Below are 24,194 nucleotides of genomic sequence, written 5' to 3' on the forward strand. Positions count from 1 at the left end.
TTCTGTGTGCTGGGCACTGTCGTAAATATTTGCTCATTTATGTGTTTAGTGTCTATCTCTCCTTCTGCAGGTCAGCTTGGTAGGGCTCACCCACTGTCTCCAGTTCCTAGAGCAATGCCTGGCACATAGTAGGGTGAGTTAACAGCCACTGCTTGCCAAAGCCACTCAAACCCTTGTTCTAAGCTTGGACCTCTGAGCTGCAGAGGGGAAGTGACTTGGCCTGCATGACCCAGCTTTCTGACCTCGCCCACTGCCCTTTCGCCGACTTAGCTGCTTGGGCTCTGCTGTGGGGCGCCTCCGTTTGGAGTATGATGTGTGCCTCAAATACCTTCATCTGGGGCAGTGCCAGCCACCCTGCCTCATCCCGGCCCTTCCCAGGCCATCCTGCCACCGGGAGCCTGCCGTGCCTCCACCCCTCCCCCTGCAGCTGGCACGGTGGCACTCTCCTTGCTGCCTCTCCTCTGCTGCCAGACTGTGGTTCTCTGGGGCTTTGGGCCAGGTCCTGCCACTTCCAAGGAGATGATAAAACAGTTTGGACCCAATCCCCAGACCTTGTGTTCACCTGCCAATGTTTTTATGAGGGGAAGGTGACAAGTTGGCTGTCTACTGGACTCATACAGTGTCTCGCCACCCCTGGCGTTGTTCCAGAGGCTTGTTCTTTGCAAAACCTGCTCACTGTCATCCACTCTCCCCCAGCAAACCACAGACTAAGAAGAACTACATGGTCTGGCTGGTCCCCGTCCAGAGGTCACCTTGCCCCAGGGTGGCATCAAGGTCATGGAGTTGGGACGTGGGTGCAAATCCTGGCCCACTGTCCTGTAGCTGTGGGACCTGGGATAAGGCTTCCCCCTTCTCTGAGCCTCAGCCTCCTGATCTGTGAAAGGCAAGGCTGATGAGGCTGGGGGTGAGGTAGAGGCTTTTCTGCAGGTTGAGGGCTAAGTGTGATCCAGGCAGGAGGCTTCTAGCGGAGGTAGGGGGTCTCTGAGGGTAGACCCGTACTTTGGTGGGGTGGAGGTTGCAGTTAAATCAGGAGAGGGGAGGATCTCACCCGAGGATGCTGAACCCCAGGTAGATAACAAGCCCCTGTCCCAGAGATGGCATGCTGAAACAATTTCCTCAACAGAATTCACTTTCACTACCACCAGAATATTTTTGCTCATTGTTTCGGCTTTGTTCCGGGCAAAACAATGCCTGGCTTCCTGGATGACCTCATTGGGACAAGCCATCAGGGCTGTAGGCCAGCCTGGTCAGCATCTCCGCACGAGCCCATTCTTCTCTTTGCCACGGCCACCTTAGGTGACCTGGGGGCAATAGTGTGAGCAAAGAGGACAAACTGGCCACAGGCTGAGTCTGGCCCCCTCTGCATTTGTGTTTGACCCAGGCGGTGGTTTAGAAACTGAAAAATGTGTGTGTGCATACAACCCAGATTTCAACATCTCTTGAGAAGTTGGAGGATCCAGCCCCAGTGGCCCCCAGTCCCAAAGGCACCTGCAGTAGTGGGAGCTAAGGAGAGCTGCCTGTGAGAGTCTAGACTCCTCCTGTCCCCTGGTTCCCACTCTTCCCTGCGACCTCCCCACCCCAGTGGACTCCTGTCCTTTGCCCGCCAGGCCTCTGGAGGCTTTGGAGCTCGCCACGCTTGAGTTAGCCTTTCCTTGGGAGCAGATAACCAACAGATACAGACCACATGATACAATTCAATGATTCAATCTCTTAAAGGTGTACTTTTAAAATATATATAAAAGAGAAAAAAAAGCCTTTGATTAATTTCTGCTTAAAATAGCTACTCCACTTAGAGTGGTGGAAAGTGTTTCTACTTTATTATTATTATTTTTTCATCTCTTTAGAAACAGGGTCTTGCTCTGTCACCCACCCTGGTGACACCCACCCAGGTGAACACAAGGTCTGGGGACTGGGTCCAAACTGTTTTATCATCTCCTTGGAAGTGGCAGGACCTGGCCCAAAGCCCCAGAGAACCACAGTCTGGCAGCAGAGGAGAGGCAGCAAGGAGAGTGCCACCGTGCCAGCTGCAGGGGGAGGGGTGGAGGCACGGCAGGCTCCCGGTGGCAGGATGGCCTGGGAAGGGCCGGGATGAGGCAGGGTGGCTGGCACTGCCCCAGATGAAGGTGTTTGAGGCACACATCTTACACATCGTGCAGTGGCATGATCACAACTCACTGCAGCCTCCAACTCCCGGGTACAAGTGATCCTCCTACCACAGCCTCCTGAGTAGCTGGGACTGCAGGTGCACATGACCACACCTGGCTAATTTTTTTTTAACTTTTTGTACAGACAGGGTCCAAATGTGTTGCGCAGGCTTATCTGGAACTCCTGGCCTCAAGCCATCCTTTCACTTCAGCCTTCCAGAGTGTTGGGATTAAAGGTGTGAGCCACCACGCCCACCCGGGAATAGCACTCTTAACAACAACTCCCTTTTTTTTTTTTTTTTTTTTTGGTGCTTAATTGTTAAACACTAGGGCCAAGGAGAGTGCCCTTGGCAGGTATTACTAATAAATCCTGGCCATCCTGCTCACTGAAGCTGTACCTAGCCCAGAATCTATGGAGACAGTGGTCCAGGGAGCCCCATCAGAGCTCCCTGTTTGCTAGAGGAGGGCTCCAGTCCAGCACGCCATCTGTCCTGCCTGAGTCTGTGCTGTTTCATCAGCTGGCCTGGCCCAGCCCTGTGGCCCTTGGCACTGACTGCTCCCCAGGCCCTGTCCAGCCTCCTGAGCCCCGTCTCCATCATGTGGCCCTTCACTTCCCTGTTTGCCCTTGCCTGGTTCCCCAGTTTGTCAGCCGGCTTGCAGCTGGCTCCTTGAAGACACCAGACCCCATTTCATTTTGTAAAGCAGGTGACCCATAGCAGCTACAGTGGTTGAGAACATGGACTTCAGAGGCCAAGACACACCTGGGGGGCATTTGGAGCTTAAGTGGCCTTTTCCTCACTGTGTGACTGTGGACAAGTGACTTCACATCTCTGTGCTTTATCAGCACAGGAAGGATGGTAGCAGCACCCACTGAGGGGATTAGCTAAGAAAATGAAAATGTGCTTGTAGTCAGTGCTCTTTTTAAAAAGATGCATATTCTGCTTGTGTATATGGTCAGTGCTTAATAAACACAGCTATCTTTTTCTTAAAAGTAACTTTTTTTTTTTTTTTTGGAGACAGGGTCTCGCTCTGTCACCCAGGCTGGGGTGCAGTGGGGCAATCATGGCTCACTGCAGCCTTGACCTCCGAGGCTCAAGTGACCCTCCCACCTCAGCCTCCCAAATAGCTGGGACTACAGGCGCGTGCCACCACACCCAGCTAATTTTTGTAGTTTTTGTAAAGATGGGGTTTTGCCATATTGCCCAGGCTGGAAGTTTTAAAATTGATAAATAAAAATTGTATATATTTATGGTATATAACGTGATGTTTCACATCTGCATATGTTGTAGAATGACTAGATCAAGCCAATTAACTTACGTATCACCTCACTTACTAAGCATTTTTTGTGCATAGTAAGAACACTTAAAATCTACGCTCAACAGTTTTCAAGTATACAATGTTATTAATTTTAATCAGCATGACACCATGACATAGATAATAGATCTATGGAACTTACTCCTCGTGCATAACTGAAATTTTGTGTTTTTTGACCAGCAATTCCCCAATACCTCCAACCATCCACTTTTTCTTATTTATTTATTTATTTATTATTTTATTTTATTTTATTTTATTTATTTTTTTGAGATGGAGTCTTGCTCTGTTGCCCAGGCTAGAGTGCTATCTTGGCTCACTGCAGTGTCCACCTCCCGGATTCCAGCGATTCTCCTGCCGTAGCTTCTTGAGTAGCTGGGATTACAGGCATGCATCACCACACCTGGCTACTTTTTTTTTTTTTCGTATTTTTAGTAGAGATGGGGTTTTACCATGTTGGCCAGGCTGGTCTTGAACTCCTGACCTCAAGCGATCTGCCCGCCTCAGCCTCCCAAAGTGCTGGAATTACAGGTGTGAGCCACCACGCCTGGCCCACTTTTTCTTTTTTAAAAACAAACACAGGGTAGAATGCTTGCCACAAAATATAATAGAATTGCAATGTGGCTGTTTTTTGTTTTTAAAGCTACTATTTATTGATCAATTGGTATGTGCTAGGCTCTGTGCTGAATAACATTAGGCATCATCCTACTTAGTCCCTGGTCTTGTTTTTACCCTCATCTTTTACCAATGAGGAAGCTGAGGCACAGAGAGGTTGTTACTTGCTCTGGGTCACACAGCTTAGTCATGGCCTCAGCCCAAAATCTGGCTCTGGAATGGGCAGAAAAGTGAGGAAAGGAGAGAGATGCCTGCTGTGGAAAAGGCAGGGCAAGGGGTCCAGCCAGGCACTTGATTCCACAGCAAGCCCAATGGGCGGGGAGTTGTTTAGGCCTCAGTTTTCCCCACCTGTAGAATGGATGTCATCCAGGTCTCCTCCTGCCCCTGTTCTGGGACTCTAGGAGCTGCTCGCCCAGCCCGCAGATCAGTTTGCTTAAGCCCAAGAGGTTTGCTGAGAAACCTGGCCCAGAGATCTTTCTTAAAGGCCAGCTACGTGCTAGGCAGTTTGGGGTGGGAGAAGCAGGCTAAATAGGAAACAGACAAGGACCTGGCCTCTTCCTAAAAGCATGGCAGAAGCTCCTGAGTGGTTATGCCATTGACAATATGAGATTTAAATCATTGTTCTCCGCCAGAAAGAGACATGTAGGACACTGATTGTTAAATTGAGAAGTTCAGGGTATGCAGGACGGCAGGGCAGGTGCAGAGAACTCTCAAGCCTCTGGGAAGGTTGCCCAGGAAAAAAAGAGGCAAGGGCTTGACTTCCCCCAGAGCCTTGGACTGAGGTGGTAGATGCTGGGGGAGGCAGCGTCTGCAACTCAACTCAAAGCCCAGCTGGCTGGTGCTCAGGGCGCCGGGAGGGAGGCAGAGCAAGATATAGGGGTCCCCATTTGCAAGCAGTGCAGAGACCTCCTCTTGCTAAGCTTTGCTCAGTGCCAGAGGCCCAGGTGGCCAGGTGGGAACTCTAGCCTTGAGCCTCTCTCTCCTTTCCACCTGTGTGTGTAGCCTCAGCCAGGCTGCTCACTTCCCTGCGTGAGCCTCAGCTTCCTTCATCTATAAACTACTCAAGTCTCTTCCACAATAAGACTGTTGGAGAATAGGAAACCGTGTTCATAAACAGCTCAGCCCCCAGAATAAGTCCTCACACATCTTAATATTAAACAGGGAGAGAGCAAAGGGATATTGTGTCAAGCCGTGGCATCGCTGGCACAGGGCTGCATCTGGCTGCGTGTGTGCCAAATCTGACCAGGTGATCTGCAGTTGGTTTCAGGCACGGCTGGCTCTGGCTGTCACCTCTGGAACACAGAGACAAGGAGAATGTTTAGCTGGGCACAGGGAGAGGCTTCATCCCAGAGCCTCTGTATCAGTCCATTCTAATCACTTGTAGCTGTAATAACCAAAGAGGAAGCTCTTAAAATGGGGAATTATGTATCTCGGCTGCTGCAAAATAACCCTGGGCCCAGTGCCAAGGAAAACAGCCCTTGTCGGCGGGTGCAGGGACGCCTGTGGAGGAGGACTCACTCCTGAGTACTCACTGCGCAGCGGGGTGACCAGTTGTGTGTGTGTGTGTGGAGGCTGGGGTGACTGGCCTAATTGCAAATTTGCAGAGGTGCACGGAGATACTCCGGGGACTCCCTGGAGGGTGTCCTCTGAGGTCACACTGAGCCGCAGGCGGACAGTGGAGGCTAAGCTCCTAAGGGATTGGATACATCATGGTCACTGTTACTCCCAGCGGAGTGACCCCAGGGCATCTCTTGTCATCTCTGGGCCTTACTGATCTTACCCTGGGGAGGATGAAGGCTTTATATACCCCAAGGCCAGGGATGGACTGCATAGTAGTGATAGCGGTAATAAAAGGAGATAGTCGCAAGTCATAATGTAGTTGCTGTGTGTGGAGTGTGTGCCATATCTTGTTCTAAGCACCTTCTGTGCACCCCCCTCATTTAACCCTCACAACACTCCCACAGAGAGGGTACAGTTACCCCATTTTACAGATGAGGACACCGAAGACTAGTGGGGTTGAGTGACTTGCCTTAGGTCACCTGTTTGGGAAGTGGCTTTCAGCTTCTGGGTTGAGGCTTATATTCCAGTCCCTATAGGGGCCAGGGTGCCTGGGGCAGCTGGCAGGGAGCCAGAGGCCTTTTTATACTGCGACTCCGACAGCCAGTGGAAAGGTTCAGAGGGGACTGAGCCTGAGCACTAGGAGGGACTAAAGCAGTTCTGTGTGGCCCATGTCCCAAGGAGAAGGGGAGAGGGAAGATGGGGCCAGAGGGTCGGCAGGGGCACGTGCTGGGACCTGGTGGGCCATGGTGAGGAGCCTGTGTTTTCTTCTAGGGGTGAGCAAAGGGTTGGGCGGGGGCATGAGGACCTGATTCTGCTTTTTAATCTGCCTTCAGCTGCTGCATTGAGAATAGATCAGGGGCGGGCAGAGTAGCAGCAGGGAGACCTGTGAGGAGGCTGCCACAGATGCCAATGCAAAGGCTGAGGGGCCTGTAGCTCGTGGTTGCCACGGCAATAGAGAGATGTGGGTGGATGCCAGGAATGTACAGGCGGGTCTTGCTGGAATGGGCTTCTTCCGGGGCAGGGCTGCTGGCTGTGTGTTCTTCAAGGCAGGTGGACCTGTGACTGCAGCCCCCCACGGGTGGAGAGGTGGGTGCACCTTAGAAATAAGGAGTTGGGAGACCCCCACCATGCCAGGCACATGACAGGTCCCCACTCTGCCCTGTTGAAAACCGCTACCCCCATCCTGGCTCAGCCCCAGGTGGTGGGACGATGGGGTCCTGAGTGTGGAAGGGGGTGGAGGCTTCATTTTGTAGGAAACCAGAGCCTACAGCAAAGGGACTTGGGGAACCCCAGTTGCTCCCCCTCCATGTTTCTAGAGGGTTCTCAGAGTGTTAGTGTGGCAAGTGGGTCTGCGTGCCCAGAGGGCAGATCCAGGACTCTCAGGGTAGCCACAGTGAAGCAGACCCCAGCTCCTAGCGGAGATGGACTTGGCCCATCCCAGCTGCCAATGAGGTCATGAGCTTCTGGGTGAGGAGGCTCCGGGGTCATTTCCTGAGAAACACCTTCACTCGGAGGGAGTTGAGTCTCACATCCTCCAATTATGCGCCCACCGAGCCAGCCCACAATGGGCTGCCCTGATAACCATCGGGGGGCTGTGCAAGTCAATGCTGGAACAATGCTGGCCGCTAGGACTATTTTTACAGTAGCCATTGGCCTGTCAAATCCCGCGCCCGGCCCCAAGGGAGCAGGGCAGAGAAAGGCGGCGCGGATGCTCTGGCAGACAGAGGAAGGGCTCCATGAGCTGCCCAGAGGCTTCAGGAAGCCTTTCTTGGTCTGCTAGCTGCCAGATAGTGAAACAATTGGGGTCCCCCACCCCGAGCCAGGGAGAGGAAGGAGGTGTGGGGGAAACGGGGGTTTTGTTGTGCTTTTGTGCCTCTGTTCCTCGAGCACAGCCCCTGTGGGCCCAACGGCTGGGGCCAAGCCAGCACATCCCCTCTCCACACCCCAAGTCCTCAGGCAGCTACTGCCTCACCCTGCCTGCAAGGTCCTGAGGCCAAGTGACTCGCCTGTGGGTCACAGGATTGGCAAAGCCAGGGTTTGCAGTTGCCACCAGCTGCCTGTGGATGCCACTCTGGGATCCACCTACCCAGGAACTCTTGACTGACACCCTACTGTGTGCCAGGCATGGCGCCTGGCTCTGGGACACAGCTGTGAGCAAGGCAGCTGTGGTCCTTGTCCCCAGGAGCCTCTATTCTAGTTGAGGAGATAGACGACAGGGAAGCGAGGAATTGAACAAGATACTTTCAGGTAGTGTTTGGTTCTCTGATGAGAAGACAAACTCAGATGCCCACTGGAGCCAGCCAAGCGAGTGTGTCCTGAGCTGGGTGGTGAGCTGGCCAGGGTGTGGTCGTGTGACAAGGTGGTCACATCTGCTCCAGTCAGCGATCACCATGAGGAGTATGAGCTCGCTGTGGTCCAACCTCCCAATTTTTCAAGAGAACTTAGAATTCTTGACTTTTCTCTGAAATCTGATTATTTCAGTATTGGCCACCAGTTTGATCATGAAGACAAACAAGTTGTGTCCCGGACTGCTTGGCTCTGAGTCAGCCACTTCTGCTGTCATCCTTTTTATTCTGCAGATGGGGAAACTGAGGCTCAGAGAGGGGCAAGTAGGCCTAGTAGCTCTGGTTTTCCCAGCTCATCCGTTTTCTGTGTCCCTCTGTTATGTTGTGGGTCAGCCCTTGAAGGCAGGGGACCCAGCCTTGAGCTGTTTCCTCACGCTGTGGGCTAGAAATCAGGATGCTCTTGGTAACCTTGTCAGTTCTCAGAGAGCCAGGGGTATCCACCTTCTGCACAGACGGCTGCACTGGATGTGACTGTGGCCCTCGGGGCTGAGCTGCCAGGGCGAATGAGCACTTGGGGACCTTAGGAAGTACAGAAAGAAGAGGCTCTGGCCTGGCTGGTGGCAGACCTCCCTCTAGACTGGGGGCCAAGCATAAGTGAGCTGAGGGTAACCATGAACAGCTCCGGGGGCTTAGAGATTTGACCTTCTCTGGGGCCTCCCGTTGGCCAAACCCAACAGGGAGCCGGAGGGCAAGGGAACCTGGCTTATAGGATCTACAGGGTCAGCCCCTAGAATCAGAGCAAGTGAGAGGATGGTTAGAGAAGGGTGGACAAATGGGGATTAACAAGCACTCTTGCATAATCCTCACCAGTGCAAATCCCTTATTTTTTTCTGCTAGAGATGTGACTGGTTAATAAATTGCAAATATATTTCAGAAACATCCATTCTCTATACTTGGATGGCAACCCATCTCAAATATTGTTTCCATTCCAGCCTGAAACCCCATTCCTCATTCATTTCCGTTTATCTGATTTTTTTAACTTACAGTTATGAATGGTCATCCCTGTGGGCTGGGCACTGTATTAAGGCATTGGCGAAATAGGAGCCTCCATTTTTTTTTTAATACAAATCCAAATTTAGAAAATAGTATCTGTTAATTTCTAGAAACTGCTTGCAGGCTGTTATTTGGCAGATGCCTAGAACTGCCTGGGTGTGTTGTGTTTTGTGAAAGACGATGCTAGGGCTGGGGTGCAGGCTGAAGTGTGACACCCAGACGACAAACCTGGGGGCCTCTGGCGCTTCTCTTCAGCAGGTGCCCGGGGAATGGAACCTGCCGATTCTGTGGGTTGCAAGTGTCCACAGCCTGAATCTTGAGGTCCCTGGTCCATGAAGGGGTCTGAATGACTCCTGATGTTGCTATCAGAGCATTGGACAGACAGGGATGCCAGGCCCCTAGCCACAGGCCTGGGCAGGTGGGAGCTGGCTCATGGATGAAGAAGCAGAGATTGTGTCTGAGACACACAGGTGGTCCCTCATCAGCTGCAGGATGCTTCTCTTTTGTCCCCCATAGAAAGCAAGGAGATGGCCACCAAGGAGAAGCTGCAGTGTCTAAAAGATTTCCACAAGGACATCCTGAAGCCCTCACCGGGGAAGAGCCCAGGCACGCGGCCTGAGGACGAGGCTGAGGGAAAACCTCCGCAGAGGGAGAAGTGGTCTAGCAAGATCGACTTTGTGCTCTCTGTGGCTGGCGGCTTCGTGGGCTTGGGCAACGTCTGGCGCTTCCCGTACCTCTGCTACAAGAATGGTGGAGGTGAGCTTGGGCTGGGCCACAAGGAAGGGAGCCCCTCCAGTACAAAGCGGCCTTGGAGCTGGAGGCTGGAACTAGAGCATGGGTGGCCTCTCTGTGCCCTGCTTTCTCTGGCTCCCCCTTGACCTCCATGAGGTCAGCCTGCCATGCCCCTGCCAACCCCACCCTTAGAGACGGGATAAGCCCAACTGAGAATCAGGGTGCTGTTCTGCAGGGCCTTTCTGTGTTACCTTGAGCAGGTCCCTCACCCTCTCTGATCCTCCAGTTTGCCATCTCCAAAGAGGCAGGACAAGGCCAGGCTTGTGTCTCCTAAGCCCCAGACATTCACATACCTCCTTATCTGTCCCCCATGTCTACTTGCCTCTGACTGTTTCTTTATATTTCCTTTAACATTCATGTTTGCTTTTCTAACTTTACCAAATGTACTCCAGAAAGCAAATTCTGTTTCCCTCTATAGATGGAAAACTGGTATCATTTGTCATGCTCCAAAGGTATCCAGGGATAAAAAGTACAGTGAAGATATTTTTTAAATGTAATGACTGTGCTTGGCTGGGTTGATGAGTTGGTTGGTTTGGGTTTTTGGATTTTGGTTTGCTTTTGTTTTTGTGTTTTTGCCTGCTGAAGGCTCCGAGCAGGAACCCTCTGACAGGTCTTCTGTTATGGGGTTGTGCTGAGGTCAAGCAGCACCTAATGATGCTTTCTTGCTGGTGCCATGACGGGGTTGAAGAGAACTGGATAGGGAGGAACTGCTCACGGCTGGTGACGGCTTGTTGTCAAAGGCTTGTGTGTCAGCGGAGATGGGCATGCCTTGTGCCGCCCACATTAGTAGAACCACCTTTTGGGGAATTCTCCCTTAGAGCCTGGTTTCTTAACCTTTTGTAGGTCTCAGGCCCCTTTGGGACTCTGATGAGTGTCCTAGATGCTCCCCAGAACAAAGCACATAAACTAGACCCAAGTTGCCCACAGTTTCAAAGGGTTTATGGACCCGCTGAAGCCATTAGTGGACACCAGGTAGGATCCCCAGCCCCGATGCTTTGCCCCCCCATTCTTCCCCTTGGTCCTGCCCCCACCAGAGATGCCTACCCTCTGCCCCTTACCACCGCACCTTTCCTAGCTGGTGCTTTTCTGCCTCCTGCCCTGGGCAGGCCTGGGGAGGGTAGGTGAAGGCCCCAACAAAGAGGCGACGTGTGAGTGGGTCTTAGAGGCCGAGCCGTCCTTGTTCAGAGGGACGGATGTGGAGGAGACAGGCAGGCAGTAGGCACAGCTGACACAAAGGCTCTGAGGCAGCCGGGCACGGTGGCTCATGCCTGTAATCCCAGCACTTTGGGAGGCCGAGGCGGGCGGATCTCGAGGTCAGGAGATCGAGAACATCCTGACTAACATGGTGAAACCCTGTCTCTACTAAAAAATACAAAAAATTAGCCGGGTGTGGTGGCGGGCGTCTATAGTCCCAGCTACTTGGGAGGCTGAGGCAGGAGAATGGCGTGAACCCGGGAGGCGGAGCTTGCAGTGAGCCGAGATCGCGCCACTGCACTCCAGCCTGGGTGACAGAGGGAGACTCCACCTCAAAAAAAAAAGAAGGCTCTGAGGCTTGAAGTCCCTGGTAGATTTGAAGGAGAGAGGGAGGGCACACTGGAAAGGTGAAACCACCTGGCCAGGTGGGCAGGGCCTGGAGCATTTCCCACCAGGTCCAAGAGTTTGGCCTTGAGCCTCATGCCCCTCATGCATTCTCTCTGGTTCCATTGGCTGGGAGGGCTTGGGAGCCTTCTGCGTCGGCACTGCCATGGCCACAGCCTCACCTTTGCCCATTCTCTCTACAGGTGCATTTCTTATACCATATTTTATTTTCCTGTTTGGGAGCGGCCTGCCTGTGTTTTTCTTGGAGATCATCATAGGCCAGTACACCTCTGAAGGGGGCATCACCTGCTGGGAAAAGATCTGCCCCTTGTTCTCTGGTGAGTATGGGACAGAGGTCACTTGGGGCCTGGTTCTCATCAGTTCCACACATTTTTATTGAGCACCTATTGTCTGCCAGGTCCATTGGAGCCTCATGCACATCACTTAGCTCTGTGCTGACACAAGATAGCAGCCAGTACAGTACCAGTGTGATGCGGATGCTGCTGCTTAGGAGTACAGGGAAAGGAGTTGTGGCAAGTGCCTAGCATGCAGTAGCTGCTCAGTCAGGCCCAGCATGCCCACTTCCCTAGGGTGTTGCATAGAGAAGCCTGCAGCTGCACTGTTCACAGTAGCAAAGACATGGAATCAGCCTAGGTGCCCATCAGTGGTGAACTGGATAAAGAAAATGTGGTGCATATATACCATGGAAGACTATGCAGCCATAAAGAATAGCAATATGGCCTTTGCAGCAACATGGATACAGCCGTAGGTCATTATCCTAAGTGAATTGATGCAGAAACAGAAAAACAAATACCATGTATTCTTGCTTATAAGTGGAAACTCAACCTTGGGTATACAGGGACATAAAGATGGGAACAACAGACACTGGGGACTCCAAAAGAGGTGGGGAGCAAGGGTTGAAAGACTACCTATTGCATACTATGTTCACTACTTGGGTGACGGGAATCTATGGAAGTGCAAACCTCAGTTTCATGCAACGTACTCCTGTCACAAACCTGCACCTGTACCCCCTGAATCTAAACAAGAAAAAAGAGAAGCCCGTAGCTGCTTGGCAGTAGAGTGCAGCAGATAAGCATTCAGGTTCAGGAGGCTTTCTGTCTGGGTTCAAGTCTCATTAACTCCCCTTGATAGTTTTGTGACTTTGAGAAGGTCACTTTATACTTCAATTTTCTCATCTATGAAATAGAAATATAGTTGCATGCTTACTTCACAGGGTTGCTATGAAGACAAAATAACATAGCCACGTAGAAGTGCTTTGTATACAGTCAGCATCAAATGAATGGTAGCTTCATTAGTCCTATGTTTAGTACTTAGTATGCACACAAAATAATCACTGTTATGATTTAATTGGCAGAGATGGGAACATATGTGAGTCTCTTCATTTGGTCATCCACATAAATCCATTTATCCTTAAGCCTTTCTTCCATTAAACCACTCAGTAATTAGACTATCCATCCATTTTCCATTCATCTATCCATCTGTTCATCCTTTCATTCATCTACCCAACCTTCTAACCAACCACCATCCATACATCCATCTAACAAACTGATTATCTATGCAACAAATGAATATCTATCCATCAATCCAACACTCATCAGTTTAGCTATTTATCCATTCATCTGACCATTCATTCAATCATCCAACTATCCATCTGTTCATTCATCCATCTATTTATCTCATCAGTTCAGCTATCCATCCATCCATCCATCCATCTAAACATCCAACCATCCAATCAACCATCCTCTTTATTATCTATCTTTTCATCCATCCATCTATTTATCCATCCATCTAGCCATCCATTCATTGTTCTATCCCCCCTGCCCCCTGCCATCCATCCCATTTATCTAACCATCTGTTGTTTCACCTTTCCATTCAACCAGCCATCTATTCACCCTATAAATATTTGGTGGTCACTGTTGAAGGGCCTCTTGTGGCTTGGGGCCTGGGGATACCATGGCCTTCCAGTTGAGTATGTGGCCATGGTGGGTCTGGCCTCCCTCAGATGTTTACTCATCTCATTTGCCCAACCTGCAGGTATCGGCTATGCCTCCATTGTAATTGTGTCCCTCCTGAATGTCTACTACATCGTCATCCTGGCCTGGGCCACATACTACCTGTTCCAGTCCTTCCAGAAGGAGCTGCCCTGGGCACACTGCAACCACAGCTGGAACACGCCTCACTGCATGGAGGACACCATGCGCAAGAACAAGAGTGTCTGGATCACCATCAGCTCCACCAACTTCACCTCCCCTGTCATCGAGTTCTGGGAGTAAGGCCACCTCACTGAAGCAAGGAGGAGGACATGGGTGGGGCAGAGAGGATGGCTCACTTCCTTATCTCCTCCCCTGGGATGCGGGAGCCACTGTCTTTGGGGGAGTGGAAGGAGGGGGCAGATCTGGAGATAAATTTATGCCTTTGGCCATAGACAGGACTGGAATCCCAGTTCTGCCACTTACTGGCTGTTTGACCTTAGGCAAGCCACTCCTCCTTTCTGAGCCTCAGTTTCTTTACCTGTCAGATAAAAAGAATGAATCATTACTACCCTGTGAGGCCGGTATGCATACTTATGTTGTCTAAAAATGATACAGTTTTCTTAATGTATTTTAGAAAAAATATATTCTCTGTTATTGCACAGAGAAAAATGCATATATGAAGCTGAAGTAGTTAAGTGGAAAGTGAGTAGGTAGAGTGAAAAACATGCATCAGTTAGCTTTTGCTATGTAACAACCATCCCCAAACTTGGTGGCTTTAAGCAACCATTTATTTAGGTCTTGATTGTTCTGCTTGTTGGCAGTTTGGGCTGAGCTTGGCTGGGCAGTTCTGGTCTTGGGCTCCTTCATGTGTCTGCAGGCAGCTGTAGGTCCTCCAGGTAGCTCTTCTGGGGTTTGGCTGGCTATTGGCTGGGGTGTGAGGGGCAACTGGTCCCTGTGGTTTCATCACCCAGCAGGCTAGCCTGAGCTTGTCACCGGCCACTAAGCAAGCACTCTAGGAACAAGAAACGGTCAATCCCCGAAACCCAAGTGCTTTTCAAGCCTCTGTCTGTATCATTTTTGTTCATGTCCCCTTGGCCAAAGAAAGCCACAAGACAAACCCAGATTCAAGAGGTGGAGGAAATAAATTCTGTCTCTTCATGAGAGGAGTGAAGAACTGTAGTCAGTAACTACAGGGAGGATACAGAGGACAAACATCAGAAAGGCGGGATGTGGAGTCCTGATTTTGGGGAGCTCTTGAGTGAGCCGATATGTGGAGAAATTCTTCTAACACAGTGCTTAGAGGCTGATCAAAAATAGGCTAGTGCATCATTTCCCTCTTCTTCATAAGCCAGCCTTGGGGCTCAGCACTCAAGTGCAGCCCCTTGACCCTGGAAATAACTGAGATGAGGCCTTGTGAAGGTTGTGAGCCAGGGGCAGGGCTGCTGTTAAGGAAGAGGGTGGTTCTGGTTCTGAATCATCACGAGAGGACAGTCCCTGTCTTTTTTGTGTGTGGTTTTGCCATTTTCAAGGTGTCTACTGACCTCTTAGGAGCTGGCCCAGGAATGGGCCAGACAAGAGGGAGCAGCCTACCGACTGGCCGCAGCCATGCTTTGAGGTCAGGGCTGGGACATCATTGGCAAAGAAGGGGTCGGTTGCCCTCACTGGTGTGGAGCCCTTATTTGGGCGGTCCATGTCACTGTCGCTGCTCCAGGCCTTCAGTGTATGCTCAGGGCAAGTCCTTAGGCCCACTGTCACTGGGGGTACCTCTTGTGTGTGTATTTTCCACTTAAAAACAAAAGGGACATTGGAAGCAAAATCATCGCCCCTCAGTTCCCCACCCCCTGGGGAGCTGAGTTCACAGACAAAGAAAGGCTGGCACTTCCTTTTTCTCACTTGAATGGGGTCCAAGGCACAGCCTTGTCCTTTCTCTGCTGTTTTTGGCGTGGCCTGAAAACCGGGCCTGCCCCACTCCTGGACGCTGGCGCTCAGCCAGTTACTGAGGGCGTTTGCTGGGACCTCCTTGCCTCAGACATTGACTGGTCTGCCTGGTTCGAACCCTCACTCTGCCACTTCTAGCTTAGGCAGAAGTGTCCCGCTCTCTGGGCCGTGGTATCGTCACCTGCACCTGGGGAAATGGCAGTGCTGCCGTCCCAAGGTTGTAGGATGGCCCTGACTGCATGAGATCCTGGGTGGCCAGCCCTGAGAATCCATTATTATTATTATTACTATTATTTTGTTTTTGAGACAGAGTCTCACTCTATTGCCAGGTTGGAGTGCAGTGGCATGATCTCAACTCACTGCAACCTTCGACTCCCTGGTTCAAGCGATTCTCCTGCCTCAGCCTCCCAAGTAGCTGGGATTACAGGAATGCACCACTATGTCCGGCTAATTTTTGTATTTTTGGTAGAGATGGGGTTTCACCATGTTGGCCAGGATGGTCTCAATCTCCTGACCTCATGATCCGCCTGCCTCAGCCTCCCAAAGTGCTGGGATTACAGGTGTGAGCCATCATGCCTGGCCAGAATCCGTTATTATTTATCGAGTGCCCTCATAGTGCCTAAAACTACCCCTCAGGGCAGTTTCTTTAAGTGTTATGAACCTAAAGAATCACCCCCTATCCTAAAGGGGCCATCCTCTTCTGGGCTCTGCTTGTCTCGCTGTTGTCGGACCCAGGGGTCTTAGAGAAGGAACATGTGGGAGCAATGTGAGGTCCTCAGGTTGGCCAGTCCTCACTCACACCTTCCAGAGGGACTGGGCCCTTAGGGGGTATTCTGGGACGCTTGCCTTCCAGAATCTCTATTCTGAGCACCCCAGCTCCATTTTCTGGCCTGGAAGACACCGAGACAGTATTTATCTTTGGAAAGTGTCTGGTTCTGCAGGCACCTTCCCAAGCTTCTGCATGATCCAGGTGGATTTGCTCTGTCCAAAGAGCCCTGGCTGCCAGCTTGGTACTCACCTCCCGCTCCAGCTCTCACACCTCTCCTACCCCTGGACCCCCAGCCCCAGATTCCAGCAGAGCTTTGTGAGACCACCTGAACATTCACAAATAAGTTGCCCTCTTTCTAGAACCCTGGGGAAGATTGAGGGCCATGGCGCAGGAGCCTGGAAAGCAGGCTTAGGCAAGATCAGCACTGCCTCCTGTGACCTGCCTTCACAGCACAGGGCGAGGCCAGAGAACTACACCAGGGGACAGCTCAGTTCCAGCCCTGAGCCAGGTGCTATGGGCAAGAAAGACCCGGCCTCCTGCCTTCAAGAGCCTTCTCTTTTCTTGGCATGCAATGGTGGAAAGGCAAGAGAACCAGTGGGGAATAGTTGACTCCCGTGAGCATAGTACTAGGAACTTGCCCCTGTCATTTCTTTCAGTCTCTGCAGAGGCTTTCTAAGTAGGGGAAATAGCTAGGCATCATCCAAAACTCTTCTTTCTACCTCAAATCCCACATCCAATTCATACATCCTCTTGGCTCCCCCTTCAGAGTATACCTAGAATCTGAGCACTGTCCCCATGCACTGTCACCCCCATGGAACTCCCATCACTCTCCTGGACACCAGCACTGGCCTCTTGGATCTCTCCGTGCCTTATCCTTTCACCTCTGTAACCAATTCTGAATCCAGCCTGTTATTTCCCAGCTCAGAACCCTCTCATGGCTTTTCCCATGCTATGATCTCACCCTGGCAGAAAGGATTGAGACAATTTCAACACAGCAAGTGCTCACTGGATGCTGAATCTCCTCATTAGTTTCATGTCTTCATCCACCTGCGTGGAGCAACAAATCACTACCTCTCTCTGTCTCACTTCCCCATCTGCAGATGGAAGAGCATATGAGCTGGGCTTTGAAGGATGAATAGAAAGCTCACTAGGCAGAAAAGGAGAGTGACAAGACAGTCTAGGTAGGAGGAACAGCCCATGCAGAGTCAGCATTCTGAAAGCACATGAGTATTTGGGATGGTTTGGCTAGAGCATAAGATGCACGGGTGAGGGATAGGTAGGGCCAGGGAGAAGGGTCAAAGCCTTGAATGTTAGGCGGGCACATTTGAACTTTGTTCTCTTGGAGGAGGAACCATGGAAGATATATGAGAAGGGAGGTGGTGTGACTGAATTGAATGTGATTTTTGGACATTCCTTAAGGAACACAGTGGTGGGAAAGAGAGGCTGGATGTATGCTGAGCACTGACTGTATATGGGGCCTCAGAGGCCTCAGCCTTCAGCAGGTCTGGGTTCCCTTTGGGGTCAAACTTATCTGAATCCACCTGAAGATAGCCACCAACCCTGCAGCGTCTGACCCTGGAGTTTCTCTCGAGTGAATCTTGTCGGGATTTTTTGCGTGTTGCTGTCTGGGAGCCAGTTGGGCGGCAGAGCAGTGAGGATACCCTCGAAGGTTGGTCTTGGTGACCCTCAAGCTGAAGCCCAGCCCCAGCCATTGCTTCCTTTCATTCCTCTTATATGCCCCAGATGCATAGGTCCCTGACCCGTCCTTTCCTTTGGCAGGTGCTGCTGGCAGGTGCTCAGTAGTCTCTGGAAGTCAGGGGTACGAGGCACCAGGGGAGCGGAGCCATCTCCCAGCTTCTTCTGGGCAGGGAAGGTCCCTATTGACGCTCCCTGCCAGCCCTTCCTCCCTCTGTTTTCACAGAGGAGGCAGCAGAGCAGCAATGGGTGACATTCCCCTTTCCTTGTGGGGGGAGACAAAGCTCAACTCTGGCTCCCACACATCCCAGCTGCGCGACCTTGAGACTGTGACCTCACCTCTCCACGCCCTCTTCTCTCCTCTGTAAACAGAAGTAGCATGGTCCCAATGACTCACAGCCTGGCTTGAGTGTTATGGAGCTAAGACCAGGGATGCGCTTTGCAGGGGGCCACGGGACACTGACGATGCAAGACGTGCAGTGCTCTGCCCGAGGTCATGTGTGCAGCTAGAAGGAGCAAAGCTTCCAGCCCTGGCATTCAGCACTGCATCCTGCCTCCAGCTAACCTTTTGTCTATGTCCTCACCAGCCACCAGCCCAGAGCCCGGGCCAGGCCTGGGAGCCCAAGTCCATGGTCACAGGTCACATTGTGCCACATGTGTGTCTCCCCACTCCCAGGTTACTTGTGGGGTCTTCTCTCTGCCTGGACCCCCTACACCCACCCTGTGTGCAGTGCTAAGTCACCATTCTCAGCAGGAGCCAGTGAGCTGCTCTTTCCCAGATCCTCATGAGGAGCCGCTGGGGCCCCATGCTGGCTTTATAATTGAGCGCCGAGTTGCTCTGGGATGGGGAAGCAGAGCTTTTGTCCCCTGCTGCTCCTTGCTGTCTAGGGTCACCTCTGTCCCAAGGTCGCCCTGGAGGACAGGCAGGGCCAGACCTGGCCAGATGCCCTCCATCAGGCTGGAGCCGTGCCTTCCTCCTAGGCTCCTCCAGAGCCCCCTGGGAGCTCGGCACGTATCATTAGACTTTATTAGAATCAAAGAAATGAGTCATATTTGCAAACAAGGCCTGCTCAGCCAATCTTCCCCTGCAGCTGTCGGAAGGAGGAGGCGGTGGAGAAAGGCTGCACGGCCCCGTGCTCTGGGCGGACAGGCCCTTTTATAATTGTTGCCTCTGCTAGTCTCCAGGGGAGAGCCATGGCCAATAAATGGCTGGCCTGAAGTCAAAAGGAAACGATTTGGCCGGCTAGGAGGACGTATTTACATCTCTGAGTGCCGGCTGGACGGCAGCAGGGCGGCCGACTCAAAACAGACGTCCAGGCAATTCTTTTTTGGATCCCACCCTGGAGTGAATCATTACTATTCTTGGACAAGAATGCAGCTTACCTTGGAGTCTCCTCCCTCTGTACGAGAGAGACGAGGAAGCTGGGGATGCTGGGGCCCTTGCCCCGGCACCATGCCCAGCACATGAGGTGGCTGGTCCCCAGGATGGCATCAGAAAAAAGGAACCAGGTCCATGGTTGATTTCTATCTGAGTGATTTCAGGTGCATTCCTGAACTTGTCTGAGCCTCAGTTTCCCCATCAACCAAATGGGTATAATTAATTTACTCAACTAATGTCAGCTGAGCACCTACTGCATACCAGGCACTGTTCAGTGATCAAGACAGACATAGACCCTGCCTTCTTGGGACTGACATTTTAGTGGGACAGGCAGACAAATAGATAACACATATAAAATTATAATATAAAAGCAATAAGTGATGAGAAATAGGCCCAGGGCAGGGGAAGGAGAGTGATCAGGGATGTTTTTTACAGAGGGTGGCCAGGAACAGCTGCCCTGGGGATGTGGCCTTTCAACAGAGACCTGAAGGAAAGGAGCGAGGGAGCTTTGGAACAAGTGGCTGAGGGAAGCAGTTAGGTCCAAGGCCTTAAGGCAGGATCGCGTTCGACCTGTTCAGAGAATGTCCCAGATAGCAGCTAGGGTGGCTGAAGGAGGAGGAAGTGATGGTGCAGTCTGCGGGATGAGGGTAGGGCTTGGGCGCCTGCACCCCCAGCCTGCCCAGAACACTTCCACTTTACACCCGTTGACCTATGTGTTTACTAATTGGCACCCACTCACTCTTAAAAGTGAGTCTGAGTGGCAAGGTCAGGAGGGCCGTGTTGGCCGGGGAGCGGGAGCCCTGGGAGGATGTGGAGTAGAGGAGGCATGTGGCCTGACATAGGTATTGATAGATTCCCTCTGACTTGTTGGGGCAGGAGTGGAGGGAGGAGGACCAGTGAAGAGGCTGCTGGAAATCATCCTGGGGGCGTCAGGGGCCTGGACAGGGGTTAGAGACAGTGTGCTGGGGGAGCTGTGTTAACACTGTGGGGAGCCTGTGCAGCTTCTTCCTGGGGTGCTTAGGAGGCACAGGTGAGTGGCAGTGTGCCATAGCGTTCCCTCGGCATGACACTCTACAGTTTACTGAGCACACCCTCACCGCTGGGTAGGGATTGGCTGGGATCCTGATCGACTGCTTTCTGGCTGGGAAGACCCTGGAAGTCAGACATGGAAGGGACTGCGGAGGGGCCTGCCTGAGATTCAGCCTGCATGGCTGCCCGAGATGTCTTTGGAAAGAATGTCAGTTGCTCTGGCCCTGAGCCTGTGTCAGACTGTGTTGTGACAAATCCTGATTGATGAGATACATTGGTTTCAGTCCTAGCACGTTCACATGGCCCGTTATAAAGCTTTTCAAGAATTCAAAATAACTTTTATAAAGGTGATATGTGCACATTAAAAACATTGAAATAGTGCAAAAATACGTTGCAAAGTGCGTCCCCCTCCCCCACACAGGCAGCAACTGCCACCAGCTTCTTGTGTGTCCTGCCAAAAATAGTGTGTGTGTATTCAAGTACAAATGTGTCTGTGTCTTCCTCCCTCTTTACACAGCAGGGAGCGTGTCTCATGCACTGTTCTTCACCTTGCTCCTCTTCCTGCATTTTGTCTCCAGGACCTAGTTCCTTAGTAGGACACTGAGAACTTTCCCGTTTTTTTATACCGCTGCATTATATTCCAGTGTGTGCCTGCTCCACAGTTTACAAGCTCCTCTTGATGGGCATTTGAGTCGTTTCCAATCTTTCACTCTACAGACAGCACTGCTTGGCGGGGGTACTATGTCTCTGGCCACCCATGCAGGTGTAACTATAGGAGATAATCCTAGGAATGGCATTGCCTGATCAAAGCAAACGTCCCTGGATGGCACTATGAGGTCCTACAAAGGGACTACCACCAGCAGTGGAGAAGGAGGCGGAGGACTCATTTTCTTTGTTGTAGACTCCATAGCTGGTCAGCTGCCCTGATCAAGCCAGTGTGGCAGCCTCCCATCAGTATTGGGCACCACTGGTTTGACCAGCATGGTGGTAGGAGAAGGGCAGATGCTGTTAGATGAGCTGGCTGCAGGCTGGGTATGGTCAGAATCAGGGCTCTGGAGTATTAAGCCTCTCAGCCAGCTTGCCCTGAAGAATCAAAGGAAAGGCTGTCTTGTGACTGGGCATCTCATCAGTATATAAAGCCCTTGTCCTTGGGATGTCCAGGGTCTGGTGGGAAAGACAGACATTTCCCCAGCGTGGGACAGGACAGCGGAAGACAGACAGGGCCTCTACAGTGAGTCTTCCAGAACCTCAGGGAGGCTTCCTTTGAGACCGAGGATAGTGCACCTGGTGGGCCTGGGAGATGGTGGAAAGGTGCTCTTCCTCCTCTCCTGGTGCTGCCCATTCACAAGGAAGTCTTGGGCCACTGCCCAGCCTGCGCTGGCTTTCACTGAAGGTGCTGAGCCCTGCAGAATGAGGAAAGGCTTTTTGTTTTAAAGCCGTGGCAGGCGCCGGATCCACATGCTTGGCAGGGCCCCAGCTGGGATGCGGTTGGCCACCAGCCTGCCCTATAGAGATGCCCCCTGCCCCAAGGTGCCAGGTGATCCCAGCATATAGCAGAGGACAGAAGGAATTGTTAAATCAGCATATAGCAGAGGACTGAAGAGATTGTTAAAATTTAGGCTCTGTTTTCTCTTAAAATCAGAGCAACAGTGTAGTGGAGTAGAGAGAGCACTGGTTTTGGAGTGAGACAGGCGTGGCCTTGGGGTGGCAGCTCTGTGTCACCTGCTGGCTCTGTGACCATGGGCAAGTGGACCCTCCAAGCCTTCATTTTCCCCATCTGTAAAATGGGGTGAATGGCCACTACTCCTGGGATCAGATGAGATAAACTGAAAAGGCCTTGGAAAGCAGGTGGTTGCTGGTAGCTTTTATTTGGTCCATCAGCATTATCATGTTGACATCCCTTGTGCCAGGGGGAGCCCACTGGTGACGCTGTGACCAGCAAGAAGAGGGCAAAGAAAAGCTGTCCTGTCTTATGGCTGTTAGTGGGAGTATTTCACGGATTGGTCCTACAGTGACATGTGAACTTGCTGTCCTCCCAGTTGAGTCTGTTCATTCATTCATTCACTCAACAGGTCTTTATTGAGCTCCTCCAATGGGCCAGATGCTGTTCTAGGTGCTGGAAACACAGCAGTAAACTAAAGAAAGGCCTTGCTTGAATGCCAGTTGAGAAGGGAATCTTGGATTTATTCAAAGTCCTTATGTCGAAGCTTCTCTAAAAAAAAAAAATAAAAATGATAAAGGGTCTAGCCTGGTGTGTGTTCCGAGAACCAGAGCCCTGACTATGGGGGTAATCCCACAGACTGGCTGAAAGCTTGGGATGTTCCGGAATGCTTTCCCAAGAGCATCCTGGGCAGGAGCTGTTATTCTCATTTTACAAAAGGGGAAACTGAGGCACAGAGTCACACTTCACTCCCTGCCCCTCCTGCATGGGAGTGTGACCTTCAGACAGGGAGCTGACTCCCATTAGAAGGAAACTCAGCTTCTTCCAGGGGTTCGCAAACACCCTGGAGCATGCAGACCCTGTCTCTTGTGGCCAGCAGCCGGTGGTGGACAGGTAACCTGGGAGGCCCAGTGGGCAGGGCCGATGTCCCTGTGCTCAGCGTGGCTGTCCTCGATCACTGTTGCAGTAGTCAGAGCTCTGGGACCATGGGTGCCACTTCTGGGCATCAAGTTTCATGGCCTGGACTGTCAGTACCCTGCACCGCCCTGGCCTGCTTCAGATGCTGTCGTCCATAAGAATGTCTGGGAGTAGGTACCTGTGTGCTTGTTTAGCAGGGCAGCAGGAATCAGCTCGGACTGGCGGGAAGCTTAAGTCTGGACTCCAAAGACCCACGCTCTGCCGTGTCATCCTGGGCAGGGTTGGTGGCTGTCCCGTGCCAATTATCCTTAAAACCATTTACCTGCCTCTCTCTTGAGACCCTCAAAACCCTGGCAGGGCAAGGGAGGAAACCAGCACTGCTTAGGTGCCGGCTGTGTGCCTGAAGCTTCCCTGGGCATCTGAACACCACAGTTACATCTGCAAAGGTTTATCAAGTGCTAGCTGCATCCCAGACCCTGAATTTAGGACCTTGTGTGACTTACATTTTAGTGAGAGATCCAGGTTACACAGGGATGAATAAAATAATAAGGGACAATGTTGGGGGAGGGCAACACTTTATAGATGAGGAGCCAGAGGTCTGGGAAAGTTGGCTAACTTTGTTCTGTCAGTGACGGAACAAACAGTAGAGCTGAGACTTGAACCTAGTGTTTGGCCCACGGTTGGCGCTGAAGAAGGTTCTGCTGAAATCCCGGCAGAAAATCAGTGCCCATTTCACAGATGAGGAAACTGAGGCTCGGGGTTCCTTAACTTGCCTGAGGCCAGACTGAGTTGAACCGGGGTTTGCCTGAATCCAGAGTCTGAGTCCATCCTTTTCTTTCCAACAACTCTGTCTCAAGACAAATGGGGATTCCTGGGTTTGGAAAGGTGAGGTGACTTATGTAAATGCAGCACCTCGGGTGGGATTTGACCCCCAGCCCGTTAATGTCTGGGCCCTGGCTCTCTCTGCTCTAGGGCCAGGCCCCTCACTGACTCCTGGCTCTGTGTTTGCTTCAAGGCGCAACGTGCTGAGCTTGTCCCCTGGAATCGACCACCCAGGCTCTCTGAAATGGGACCTCGCTCTCTGCCTTCTTTTAGTCTGGCTAGTGTGTTTCTTCTGCATCTGGAAGGGCGTCAGGTCCACTGGGAAGGTAAGTTGGACTTCTGTCCGTCCCCTGCCTCCTGGAGAGCTGTGCCAGGCTGGCCCTCTCCCCCACTTCCTGTCTGCAATTAGCCACGCCCCAGGAGGGAGGTGGCCAGTGGTGGTGTGCTAAGCCCGCCCTCTGGAAAAAAGTAAAACCCAGGTTTGTAGCGTTTCTCCATTTCGTGGTGTCAGTGCTCCCACCATGTTTGCTTTCAAGCTGTCGATGGTTTAATGACCAGCTCACAGAATTCCTGAATATTGAAGCGTCAGGCTCTCAGGAGCCTACAGGAGCTACCCCCATCCACCACAGCTTTCTCATCTCAAGGTACTGGCA

The 24,194-nt window shown here is 51.8% G+C and overlaps 1 protein-coding gene across 1 annotated transcript in view; it reads left to right on the forward strand.

Moving 5' to 3' along the window:
- Positions 1–24,194, forward strand: part of SLC6A6 (solute carrier family 6 member 6) — an 87,798-nt gene that overhangs the window by 33,078 nt on the left and 30,526 nt on the right. Inside the window, exons 3-6 of the mRNA XM_032149794.2 lie at positions 9,485–9,724; positions 11,542–11,676; positions 13,394–13,628; positions 23,735–23,867. Coding sequence (XP_032005685.1) covers positions 9,496–9,724; positions 11,542–11,676; positions 13,394–13,628; positions 23,735–23,867 — 732 coding nt within the window. The 5' untranslated portion in view covers positions 9,485–9,495. The remainder of the gene's footprint in view (positions 1–9,484; positions 9,725–11,541; positions 11,677–13,393; positions 13,629–23,734; positions 23,868–24,194) is intronic.

This window comes from Hylobates moloch, unplaced genomic scaffold, assembly GCF_009828535.3.
Source record: "Hylobates moloch isolate HMO894 unplaced genomic scaffold, HMol_V3 SCAFFOLD_4, whole genome shotgun sequence".
In the NCBI taxonomy this organism is placed as follows: Eukaryota; Metazoa; Chordata; class Mammalia; order Primates; family Hylobatidae; genus Hylobates; species Hylobates moloch.